Genomic DNA, 13,914 nt, shown 5'->3' with positions numbered 1-13,914 from the left:
ATTCTTCATGTGAGTTAAGTCATATGATATTTGCAGTAAAACTATCTCTGTTTGCAGATGGCATGATCTTACATATAGAAAACTCTAAAGATTCCATCAAAAAATTGTTAGAAATAATAAATGAATAATGCTTCAGGATACAAAATCAACATACAAAAATCAGTTCCACTTCTATATATTAGAAATAAACTATTCATAAAAGAAATAAAGAAAACAATCCCATTTATAATAGCCTTGAAAAGAATAAAATACTTAGGAATAAATGTAACCAAGGAGATGAAAGATTCTTACACCAAAAACCATAAGATATTGATGAAAGAAATTGAAGATACAGATAAATGGAAAGATATTCCTTGTTCATGTGTCAGAAGAACTTAATATTGTTAAAATGTCCATATGCTAAAGCCATTTATAGATTCAATTAAATCCCTATCAAAATTAAAAGTCATTTTTCACAGAAACGTCAAAAACAATCTTAAACTTCATATGGAATCACAAAAGACTTTCAAGTGATCTTGAAAAAGAACAAAGTGAAAGTTTTATACTTCCTCATTTAAAACTAATTTACCAAGTTATAGTAATCAAAACAACATGGTACTGACAGAAAAACAGACACACAGGCCAACAGAATAAAATAGAGACCCTTTAAATACTCCCACACAGATAGGTTCAGTTAGTATTTGACAAAAGAACCAAAAAAAAATTGACGGGGAAAGATAGTCTCTTCAGTAAATGGTGCTTGGATAATGGATATTCATATGCAGAAGAGTGAAATTGGACCCCTATCTTATAGCACTTACAAAAATTAACTTGAAATAAAGATTTAAATGTAAAACCTGAAGCCATAAACCTCCTAGAATAAAACATAGGAGGAAGACTCCTTGACCGTTGTTTTGACAATGCTTTTCTAAATATGACACCAAAAAGCACAAACAACAAAAGCAACAATCAACAAGTGGAACTACATCCAACTAAAAACCTCTCTGCACAGCAACAAAAGAAACAATTTAAAAAAAATGAAAAGTCAACCTACAGATTGGGAGAAAATAATTGTAAACTATATATCTATTAAGGGGTTAATGTCTAAAAATCAATAAGGAACTCCTTTAAGTTAATAGCAAGAAAATAAATAATCAGAATGTAAAAATGGTTAATGTAAAGAATTTAACGTGAAAAATAGTCAAAGGACTTGAATAGACATTTTTTCAAATACAGACAAGTAGCCAACAAGTACATGACAAAATGCTCAATATCAGTAATCATCAGAAAATCAAAACATCAGGAAAGAGGGGCAAGGGAAAGGGACTAGGACTTTATTATCGTGTGCGTTTTTTTTTAAAGGAACATGATGAAATGCATTGATTTAATATTTGCAAAATATCATCCCTAGTACAGTTACATAGACACAATCAAAAGTCCAGAAATCCGTGTAGCGTACTGCACAGTTCACAGTTTAGCTTCTGGTAAAATTAACAGGAGAATCACTTTCTAATCCATTTTTTCTAGCAAGCAGGAAAGATGGAGAGCTGGTTTTATTGTGAGCTAACAATGGATAAAAACTACTAGTAGATTATATTTAGAATACAGACTTCTTTGATGTGGCCTCTTCTCTCCCTTTAGTTGTGGAGTTTGTTTTACGTCTTCAGGTCAATTTTGGGGGTATTAGGATAATTTGACAGTTATCTAGCTGTGCTAGTGGGATGAGAGGAGCCTAGGGTCCTCCTACTCTGCCACCATCTTATAAATCCTCAGGACTTCATCATTCTAGATGCTTTAATCATGGACCTGTCTTCTGATATCACCTCAATCAGACATTTCAGTAACTTTGAGAGCATTACATAAAGTGAAATAAATCAGACAAGAAAAGACAAATATTGTATGATCACACATATGTGGAATCTAAAAACTCCAACTCAAACAGACAGTAGATAGATGGTTGCCAGTGGTGGGGTGATGACAGAGATGGGAAGATATTGGTCTAACAATAAAAACTTACACTTATGTGATGTGTTCTGGGGATCTAATGTACAGCATGTCAACTATAGTTAATAATACTGTATCATAACTTGAAAGTTGCTAAGAAAGAAAATATTAAGTGTTCTCACCACACAAAAAAATTAAAGTGAATATATGGGGTGATAGATCTGTTAACTAACCTTATTCTAGTAATCATTTTGTATATATATATATATATATATATATATATGCATTAAAATCAGTACCTTGCACACCTTAAACTTATACAATGCTATCTGTTAATTGTGTCTCAATAAAGTTGGAAAAATTAGAATTCATCAAAACAAAACACATATTGCTCTAGTGCATGTATGTTATCAAATTGCAGCTTGTCACCTGCCAAGTGAGGAAGTCAAAAAAGTTCTGTCCAACTACACAAACATGTGACTTATGTTTTTACAACATATTTTAGAGAAGTGATGTTTATTTTTTTAACGTTTTATTTATTTTTGAGACAGAGAGAGACAGAGCATGAACAGGGGAGGGTCAGAAAGAGGGCAACACAGAATCTGAAACAGGCTCCAGGCTCTGAGCTGTCAGCACAGAGCCCAACGCGGGACTCGAACTCACGGACCCGCGAGATCATGACCTGAGCCGAAGTCGGCCGCTTAACCGACTGAGCCACCCAGGCGCCCCATAGAAGTGATGTTTATAATATCAGTGTTTAACAAGGTTTTCAATTTCAATTTAATTTTAAAGAAAAAAAAGACAAGGTGCATAAAGACCAGCACAAAATACTAGTATAATAGCTAAAGCATATTACAATTTATTGCTCTAAAAGTATAAACACCTAATTTTTTTTCTTTTCAAATTTTTTTCTTTTTTTTTTTTTTATAAAAGAAGTGCAGGATGTGTGGGGGGTGGGGGTATGTAAACTCTCAGCTTATTTGTTAACATCAGACACTATTTTTGGAATGAAGAGGGAGAAGAAGAGGGAGGTGAGGGATGGGGGAGGAGAGAGGGAGAGAAGAGAGAGAGACATCATTATTTTAGATGCTCTAATTCTATACCTAATTTCTGAGCAATTACAAACAGAAGCTTAAGTGCAATTCTTCTGCTTCTGCTCTCTTCCCCTTGCCCCTTGTCCTTTTTGTTTGGATTATGAAGAATATCCTAGTTTTCCCATTTCAAATTTGACATCAGAACAAATCTGGTCTCTCATATGCATGCATGCACATAAGCACATATTCCTGGGTGATGTATGGACATTGGAAACAACACTATAATACTAAAGAAATGTAGCTTTTTAGTTCTAATAGCACCCTTAATTTAAGTTACCTTCCACCCCACTTCTCACCTGCCTAATTTTCCTTTCATGCAAACTTAGACAACCTTCATGTTGCTGTTTTAAGAATATTTATGTGTGCTCTGCTAGGTTCCTCAAAATAACTAACAACCAACTAACTAACTAACTAACTAACTAAATAAATAAATAAATAAATAAAATGAGGCAAATTGCTAAGCACAGTAGGAATGGGAAAATTGTTTACTTAATGAAACCTACTATTTTACTTCTCATTCTGTCCCATGAAACCAAGAAGCAAGGTTTTGTGGTGGTTCTAGCCATTTTCCCTAACACTTAGTATGATTTTGTGATAAAGACGAGTATACTATCAAATAGTCTATAACTCTCTCTCCTTCTATCTTTCATGATACTTTTATTATTAAATTTGTAGGTCAAAAATTGCAGGTGAGTGAGGGCAAAGAAGAGAAAATCACCATTATCAATAGACAATGGAGTAGTAATAGAATCATAACTTTGAAATGTGCTTAATGAGCTCTCTCTTCTATGTAGACTCATGCAAATTCAGTGTAGTTATACTTATTGCAAATACATGAATACAGCCCCAGGGAAATATGCTAGTAGATTTGCGATCACATTTCTAGAGGTAAAAGTGAATATTTCTTGGCTTCCACAGATGCCAAAAGTAGTATTCTCCCTCACCCACTCCCTTGAAGCAGAGTATAGATTCTATTGCAAGATGTCATGTTTTACAAAATATAGAGCAGCTGTATATAATCTATAGACACTTTTATTCATTTCAAAAAGTGATTGAGCACAGTTGAATTGAAATAACGTACAAGCTGAAAAATCCTTTTGGTTTTCAGGCAATCTCATTAAACAACGAAGAGTGTACTTAGCAGTTAATCTGCTCTTTTATGTTGTCATTGAATAAAGAACTGGAATTATGCCATTAATTGTCAGAAAGAATGTTAGGTAGAGTTACTCTGAAACACATTGATTAAGAAAAAGACTCAGGTCAAGGGACCCAATAGTAACTACTCTTTCAGTGTTCTTTTTTCTTTGTTTTTAACACTGTGTGGTATTAAAAGATATTCTTTCATGGGAAGATGGGCATAGATAAAACGAGACAAGCAAAGTATTAATACTGCTTAAAGTCAGATGAGAGCTGTGGGGGTTGTTATACTATTCTCTGTACTTTTGAGAATCTTTAAAATGTTTATAATAAAAAGCCAAATTAAAAAAAATAATGCATATCAATAATGGGGTACAAGATTTACTGAAGGCCTCTTGGCTTCTCATTGTCTGATTGACTAGCTGCTGAAGGAAAGCTGAGAGCTGGAAATGGAGGGAGGAGTGGAAATCTTAGATGTGAGCAGGTATGGGCATGATCCAAGCTGGAGCCTGGAAACAGAGGACTGTCATGCAGTGAAGGGAAAACTGCCAATGAGTAGGCAAATGAATTTTGTATTTTCTTGGAAAATGAAAGACTTAGGGAAATACTCTGGGTGATAGCCTAATTTCTATGTTTTTATGCCCTTTTTGGTGCTGGATAGCCACGTGAGTAGTAGCTAATTTTGATCCTGCCTGAGTCAAATAACAAGGCCACATTTTAATAATGACCAACATTTAGTAAGGTTTATTATGTGCCAGGGACAAGCTAAGCATTTTAAATAAATTATTTTCTTCAATATTTCCTGACATACCTACAAGTTAGGCTGTGGGGAAATAGGTTCTACTTACATAAATGAGTTAGAAAAAAAGCTTAGGGCGGAAAGCCGCCACCATGGGGCAAAAGTGCCTGAGGTTAGCTAGCGAGATATTGTATTGGTATCACGAGTAACTTGTTTTATCACCTGCAGGAAATTACTTTCCAACTGATGCCAATATACTATTGCACTTTGATCACAAACTCCACTTGCCTCCCAGACCCTTTGCTTCTTACACATACAAGTTAATGATTACTATCTGATTGTTTTCTCCATGTTCACGTGTGTAAGATATTGTTTTCCTCACATTCACCACGTGGATAATATCTTGTGAGCTCAATAAATAATGGGAACAAAACCCCTGTTTGGCACTCTTGTCTCCTCCCAGGCATTAGCATTCTCATATCCAATTCTGCGCCTGCTCTCTTGCTGGACAGGAGACAATTCCAGACTGCAACAAGGGTGGACAATACAATTTCCTTCTCTAGGAATGAAAGCTGAGTCTTGGAAGGACCAAATAGTTTATCTCAAGTTATAGCACTAGAATACAAGCTATGGCATTCTGACTCCAGAACTCATGTACCTAACTACTGCAAAAGTTCACAGCCTCCTGAAGCTCACACTATTCACTTAATATACCTCCAAATCTAACCCTGGGTTCCCTTTAGCTATTCCTGTCTCCTATGGTCTCTCTCTCATATAACTCTAACATTGCTTCCAAATCCTGGCACCTATTCCTATGATTCTATCCTGCTCTGTGGTTTATTCTCTCACAGATTTATATGTAGTTTTACCTCCCCCATGCAGCCACTTCAACAAGGCTAGAATTGATTCTGAATTCCTTTATTTCTTTGAGCTCTTGAAGTTTTCACCTTATCAATTCCCAATACCATATACATCTGCGATGGACCAAATGTGTCTTCTCCCTACCCCAAATTCATATGTTCAAGCTCTATCCACCATGTGACTGTATTTGGAGAAAGTATCTTTAGAAAGTAAAGTTAAAAGAGGTCATAAGGGCAGGACCCTGATCCAATTGAACTGTGTCTTATAAAAAGAGGAAGATCTCTCTTTCACACTCACCACCTCTTAGAACATGCATAGACAAAAGGACAGAGGTAGAAGGCTGCTCTATACAAGGCAAGAAAAAAAAAAAACCCTCATAAAAAAACAAACCCTACCAGATCTTGATCTGGGACTCTCAGCCTCCAGAACTGTGAGAGATAAATTTCTGTTGCATAAGCTTATAGTATTTTGTTGTGGCAGCCTGAGTAGGCTACAAGCAGCATCCTATCATCCTCTTCCTGAATTTCCACTCCAAATGCTTCTGGAAAAAAAAAAAAGGATAAAGTGGTTTGCTTCTCTAGAGAAAGCATTATATGATTGAAAGAACTCTAAATTTAGAACCACAAGATCAGATTTCAAGTGAAGAAATTTTTAAAAAATGTAGCAAAAATATAAAGTATTAGTTTTAATGCTAGATAATGACAATTGACCTCTTACTGATACTTTTATTAGCTGTCTTCCTAATAGGGTTATCAACAGACTTCAGCCATGTGCTCATAGTCTCACTGTTAGTTATGTGACTTTGCCCTTATCTTGAACATTGAGGCACTCTCACTATAGCTGTCTCAACTTCTGTCACCTCCACTACAATATTATCAGCTGTTTTTTGTTGTTGTTTTTTTTAAATCCCACTCTCTCCTTTGTTGTTACATCAGAAGAATGATCTTCCTTTGCTTTGTTCAGATTAACATCTCTATATGGAAACTTGATCTCTCCAATCATCCTTTACATTCTCTGAGAATGTTATCAGTTATTACCTTTCTCTTCAAACATGTTTGTGTCTTCTGCCCTCAACAACAAAGTAGCCCTTGACCTTGAGCACTTCTCAAGACACTCTCCCATTCTTTCCTTGCACTGACAAAATTCCAAAAAACCTTCTGAGCCACACCATCCATAATGCACTTAATACATAGTCTGTGATCCATCCAAATTATGGCTTTGATCCTGCTTGCTTCCATTTTAATGCTTTGCTTGGAACGACATGCAGCCCTGATCTCTGCTTATCAATTTTTCAAGTTTTACCTAACATGTCACCTCCTCTGTGAAACCTTCCCTTAAGTAATTTCTTCTGAACCTCCAAAGAATGTATTCTGTACTTTTTGACAGCCAATTTGTATTCACCGTGATATCATTATTTGTGTTCCTTTAGTATGTTGTAAACTCCCTAAGCTCTCAACTTTAGAGTCATCATTTAGTCAATGTCCAATAAATACATTAATAACCAAACTGATTTCAAACTGAATCATCAAGATGTTAACTGAACTGAGACAAGTACAGGGCTTGGATATTTTGAAGAAAGATCAAACTTCAACTTGAATAGAGTAAAGAGAACTTTGGCCTATCTGGGTCTACACCATACAAAAAGCCTTGTATCCATTATCTGTCTTCATTGAAACAAGTAGCAACAGCCAATAGTAGATTGGGTGGCACAGAAGTGTTAAGTGTTGGTTCAATTATCAAAAGAATAAATGCTTAGAGTACTTCTTGCATTATATATTAAATAGTGATATTTAGAAAGTTTATGGTGGGAAAGCCAATATAGAGTTTTGAAAGGGTGTCTAAGGCATTGACAACTCTGTATTTGGGAGGGATAGAAGAGTGTCCTTTGAGGTACAGAACAGGTTACCATTTGAATCTTTCTTATGCTCCCTATCTGGAAGGAGCTGAAGTAATGGGTTTTGTAGGGGTATGAACATTTCTGTTGGAATACTCAAGAAGAGCTCAAAGAATCAATGTGATTTCAGTTCTAGGGGAATGAAAACAATTATGATTTTAAGTGAAAGAGTATGATTGCTCTGAGGCTCTCTAATATGTATCCTTTCTAAACTTTTAGAAGGAATTTTGCCTTATTTTTTCCTAGGATAATACCAGATGATTAAAACAGCAATATTAGCCATCATTGTTTGAGGGCTATGGGCCTGGCACTGTGCTTATAACCAGGCACTTACATTCACATCAGCTCATTTAAGTATAGAACAGCACTAAGAGGAGGACAGTATCATTCCAATTTCACAGATGAAGTTAGAGTCACTGCACACCTTACTCAAAGTTTCACAGCTAGTGAAGGACAGACCCAAGATTCAGAGCCAAGATCTGAACTAAGCTTTTCTGATTCCAAAGCCTACTGCCAAAGTTAAGCACATTTAAAAGAGATGGTGTTAATCTCAACACTTTCTCATGGAAAGACAGTGAAAAAGTACTTCTGTCGGTGAATTTTAACCAATGTCACTTAGATCTTGATAAATATATCATATTAACCATTATTTGGAAATTTCTCTGGCAAATTTTCTCAAATCTAGACTCCCTTTACATACACAACCCAACTTCTGACCACTTGCTTAAAATGTGCTGTCAGAAAAAATGAATGCTACCATATATCAATGTCACATATTTACTCATTGCAATCATGCTTGCAATAAGAGCATATGACTAGAAAAAGACTAGGTTTGTGTATTGTAAGTAGCAAACCCTAGTCATGATGTGGCAACATTGTTTGACGACAACTAAATAAATCTTGTTATTAGTGTAGAATTTAGGGCAGGATTTCTAATTCTGAAAGACAGCTACCATTATCAGAATAGCACAGGACTCGAAGGAGTGTAACTTTGTTGAGCCCCTATTCTGTATCAGTCACAATTAAAACACCTTATTATTTCATTTTTCCACAAAGTACATTGCAAGGCAAGGTCATTGAGATGTCACATTTTTCAGGTGAAGAAGCCAAATTTCAGAGACACTGTGAAATTTTCCCATATATAGTGAGTAGTCTAGCTGGGGTTCCAATTCAACCCTCTCTGGTCTCAATGCCTGTACCTGTTCCATGGCATTCCCCCTAACCTCCATGTCAACAAGGCCTAACTTTTAACATGACTAGAAGTGTATTTGCCAAGTTGTCATTAAGTTCTTTGTGTCTTGTTCTTTTCATCTTAAAATGAGGAAAATACTGTCTACCACTTGGGGATTAAACATATTACACAGATCTGAAACATTTGACACAGTACCTGGAACACTATGGAAACTATGGAAATAAATGATTGATTTAACTTATATAAATTATCTGAAAGAGAAAGGAAGAAAGGAACTTTCCATAGTTTGACATCATTGACCTCATTTTTTCCCATTCCTGTGAGAATCAATAGCATAACCATTCAATGTAATGTGAAGGAACAAGGTTAACTAAATTTGCTTTTCTCTTTGAAAACTGGTAACCGATATATGGATAGAGCATACCAGTTGAGTTAACCCACATTTCAGGATCATGGTGAAATATGTGAAGTATCATGATGGATTGTCCAATTGGCAAAGTAAGCGTGTGCTTAGGGAGCCAGCAAATCAAGGACACCTGAGATATGAGAAAAGTTCCAGCTATGATGAATGTTTGCAGAATTTTATAATCTGAAAATCTAAAACGAAGCTGTTAAAATTTAAGCACTCATTTATATTTTGCTTTTGGATTTAGTTTTTGTAAAAAACATTTCAATATGCCAGGAGACTTGGAGAGAAGGCATCTAAAGCTTTCCAGGGCTTAAGGCATTATATAAACAAGGTTCTGGAAAACTATTCAGTTTGTTGATTTGCAGAAAATACTTTAAAGCTACCAAACATTTTAAAAAATATATATAGTATCTAATCATCTTTCCCGGAATACAATGCTTCTATCTATCTTCTTACCTGTTCAGAAGGGTTTTCCCTCCTGCTTACCGTATCATAGCAATCTGAATAATAATGTCTCAGTTGACAGACATAGTTGTTTAGCCCATAAATATGCCAGTTTTGATAAACTTATATAAGTAATTAGTAACTAGTTAGAATATTTTATTTCACATGGTCCTAGCTTACCCGGCTTTTATAAGATCTGACACATTTAGCCCCAGTGCAAGATCTTTTACAAAATGTTTAGAAAATAAAAATGCCATCATCATACAAGGTTTTGGGAAGAACATTTTATTGCTAAGCATATCCTTGAACGAAAATGCAAATATGAACTAAAAGAGAAAGGAAAAAGAAAAAGCAGTAACTTCACAACATCATAAAATAAATTCCTTAAGAGTCTGCTCATAAAACAACAGGAATATGATAGAAGCTCACATACAGAATGCACATGTTCCCATAAAATTGTCCAAATAGAAACTTACACTAAAAGGAATATAACAAATGTATTTTTACTCAAATAAAAAAAAATGTAAAGAAAGAAAGCAGGAAATCAGTTCACAAGACCTCAAGACTCCAAAAACAGCAATCTTTTACAGACATCGAGATATAATCAACTTCATATAGGTTGGGCCATTTAAGTTATCTAAAATCGTGCTTTGATATCTCTTTATAATCCTGTCATTTTTAATGACAACAAAAAAATCCAAAACTCTTAACACATTGAAATATCAGATAATGAGGAACACCTCTTTCCATACACATTAGTAAAGGCTACCATTGTTTAGATTGCGCTTTTTGCCCCGTGTCTTTAAGGTATTTTTCAAAGTCAAATATTCATGCAACTTACAAAGACCAGCAAGAGTAGATTTCTAAATCTAAACAGCTGATTGATTTTCATCTGTACAAAAGAAATTGTATATATCCTACCCTCCAGAAGACATACTTCATTTTTGTGTGAATATTTGTCTTGCTTTGTCTCTTGCTTTTTGGATAGCTATGGCCACACAACCAGTTTATTGTTTTTCTGTACATTGTTTCCTCTTTTCAAAAAGAAAGACATACAACTGGAATATAAACCAAACGAAATAAACAAATAGAAAGGAAAGAACAGTTCTTAAAGCAGTATGTACATAGGTGGCTAAGGAATTATACCAGCAAAAATGTAGTAAAATATGTAAACAAAATCTGAGAAGATTGTTTATTCTCTTTGACACAGTTAACTGTGACAAAACTAAAACTCACACTTTCTTCACATTTTAAGGTTTACTTTTTGTTGTTTTGTTATTTTCTTTTAAAACAACATTCTCATTCCACTTCAAGACTTTAACAGTTTTCCTGTTTCAGTCATCCCATCAAACATACCATGATAAATATATCTGTATATATATTTATTTATATATATATTATACTATTAAATTCCTTTTTTTGTGTGTCACAGCAGCTTTATTCATTTATTATTTATTTATTTGTTTTTAGAAAAGATGGGTGAAGGGAGATGTGAGCAAATGGAAGGACAGAGTTATCTGTAAGTGTCAGGCTACAAAATTAAACCACTATGAAAAACATCATGTTGGGGGTGGGGGAAGAACTATGTATTTTGCACTCTGTCATGCCATGTTTGGCTTGTGTGACCTTTTGTTGTTCCATCACACATTGAACTCCCCTATTGTCTGTTTTGATTCTTTAACAGACGATTAGTATTGTCTCATCTTTTTATATTTGCATGCATTTCAATCAGTCGCAGATCCAGCCCACCCCCTCTTCACCTTCCCTAGGAAAGGCTCTGTGTTAGTTTGTGGGGCTTTCTCCTTTACCACAATTTGGCTGGGCTAATGAACAGGAACAATATTGTTAGGTAAAGCCAATAGCTCTAATAAAACCAGCCCTAACCCCATCTATTCAGGGTTTGGGTGGCAAATTCTGCAATTAGATCCTGAGGGACCAGCTTTTCAAACCAATACTATCATCCATCATGTGATTTTGCTATGTGTTTCAGCAAAGCATCGTATAGGAAACAAACAACAGATTCTAGAAATACCACAACCTGATATGTAGAGTGAACACCATGGTAGCTTTTGAGTTCATATGGCAATAGTCTCTCTTATTTTTGTTTTCTGAGTTTTTTGTTTTTTCTTCTTATGTCCAGTCATTCTCAAAAAATAAACAAAAACCCAAAAGCCATTTTTTTCCCCTCAGATCTTGAAAAGTTACACGTACACTGGCCAAAACCAGATAAGGGTGGGTTTTTTTGTTTGTTTGCTTTTGTTTTTCATTTTTTTCCATTTTTTTTTTGTTTTTGTTTTTTACATAATTAAACCAAAAAAAAAAAAAAGAAAAAAGAAAACATTGTTACAGATTGTTACAGTCAAGCTTCACAAACATCATTACAGACTCACTTGGAGTTATGGAACAAGTAAGCCATGAAGTCTTCTACCTTGGGTGAAAAGTCCTCAAGAGAAGGAAGCTTCCAAGTCCGCGAAAGTGGGGGAGCCATCTGGTTGCTCCAGAGCGCAAAGTGTGTGCTTTATGATACAGCAGGGCAGAAAGAATGTTCTGTCTCCGAGCCATGACTGAATCAAAGCAGCCATGGCTGAACGTTTTAGGTACATCTTTGTGTGTATCCTTTTAAAAATGGTTTTCCCCACCATGGTCATGGTACACCCCATCTCATAGTTGTAACAGTTCTGACATCTGTGAAACCTCGTTTTCCAAGTATTTATAGATTTCTATAGAAATAATTCTGTGTCATAAATTCACGTAATGATTGGCGGTGTCGTTTTTACACATAATACTCCTTGTCCTTGTTTTTCTGTTTCTTGTGGCCGCTCTTCGAGCTCTGCTGCTTCTCCTTGATGAGCGTGCCGTTGCTCTGGGCCGAGTTGCTGATGTAGTTCCGCGTCTCATCCACTTGATAGGACCCCTCGTCCCTGTTCCTGTACTTGTACATGGCGTACAGGAGGATCAAGATGCAGAGGGCGGCAGCAGCCACAATGCCGACGACCATCCCTGTTGTACTGCTCGACTCCCGGATCACCTCTGAGGCCCCCGGAACCCGTCTGACTCCCGGCTCCGTGGGGTTTGCTGTGGGCACATTACGGAACATGGGGGAAGTAATTAGTGGGCTCTTCAGTTTGGTGCTGTCTAGCTCATAGGCAGTGGGCAACGGAAGCAAGACTATATCAGGCTGGGGTTTGAGATCACGGTTATTCATTTTGCCAGCTGGCAATTTGGGCACCATCCCAGACGAGGAGGAAGCTGTGAAGCGGATCAGCTCAGGGGACAAAGATGTGGTAGTAGTCCTACTAGTTTCGGAGACTTTGTTAGGTCTAAAGTCCTTGGATTCCCACTTGGGCGCATGTGCTTTGTAGCCACCTTCGAAGATTGAAGTGGAAAGACTCTTATCTGTTACCAAGGAGAAGGTGGTGTAAAAATCTTCATCATCAGTAGGGGGCAGGTTAGAGTCAAAGGTTTCCCCTGAGCCATACCCAGATATCACCAAGCCATCATCATCACAACCATCGCTGCCTTGGTCCGACAAGCAAGGTAACCCCGCCTCAGAGGTCATGGACAGGGAATCTTTGGTGGTCTCAATAATGGTGAGGAGGGGGCGAAAGGTAGGGGGGAGTGTAATGGAAGGTGCACGAGTAGCAATAGGAGGGGTAGCTAAAGGGTCTTCTACAAGAAGAGGGATAACTAATTCACCTCCTGGGATTGAAAAGAAAAAGAAAAACAGAATTAGTATATTTGTAGATACGATCCATAGTCATTCTCAGTGATTGTTTTTGATTGATTAGGTATCACAGATTATCATAGAATGACCTATGTCCACACATGGATCCTTTCTTATTGTAGACTAACCATTCTAAGCTGATTTAGAGCCCATTATATGCCTCTTGCCACCGAAGTCTGAAATTCTTAGGTTTTTAAGATACTCTCAAGTAATTATTTAGATAGAATTCAAATACGCTGATTCCAGGATCTGCTTACAGGATAATGGCATTCAATCATTCTATTGCAAAAACTGACAGGCTAGCAAAACTGTGTGTGTGTGTGTGTGTGTGTGTGTGTGTGTGTGTGTGTGCACGCGCGCGCGCGTGTGTATACGTGCGTACATGCACATGCATGTGACTAATTTATGAACCCTAGCATTTCTTTGTTCTCTTTTTGGGTTTCTATGTATTTGCTCCCATGAGGATGAGTATGACATATTCTCCAGGTCCCAGAGAC

General features: G+C 36.4%; 1 protein-coding gene across 40 annotated transcripts in view; it reads right to left on the bottom strand.

Moving 5' to 3' along the window:
* Nucleotides 1–9,962: 9,962 nt before the first annotated feature.
* Nucleotides 9,963–13,914, bottom strand: part of NRXN3 (neurexin 3) — a 1,571,803-nt gene continuing 1,567,851 nt past the window's right edge. For 16 of the 40 annotated variants that reach the window (XM_045451709.1, XM_045451710.1, XM_045451719.1 and 13 more), the window contains one exon: nucleotides 9,963–13,392. In XM_045451709.1, the coding sequence (XP_045307665.1) occupies nucleotides 12,467–13,392 (926 nt within the window). In that variant the 3' untranslated portion in view covers nucleotides 9,963–12,466. The remainder of the gene's footprint in view (nucleotides 13,393–13,914) is intronic. The other 24 variants (XM_045451730.1, XM_045451731.1, XM_045451734.1 and 21 more) reach the window with 3 other exon arrangements.

The sequence above is a fragment of the Leopardus geoffroyi genome, chromosome B3 (genome assembly GCF_018350155.1).
Source record: "Leopardus geoffroyi isolate Oge1 chromosome B3, O.geoffroyi_Oge1_pat1.0, whole genome shotgun sequence".
Lineage (NCBI taxonomy): Eukaryota > Metazoa > Chordata > Mammalia > Carnivora > Felidae > Leopardus > Leopardus geoffroyi.
Note: the sequence above shows the minus strand (reverse complement) of the source record. Positions and strands in the feature narration are given on the sequence as shown.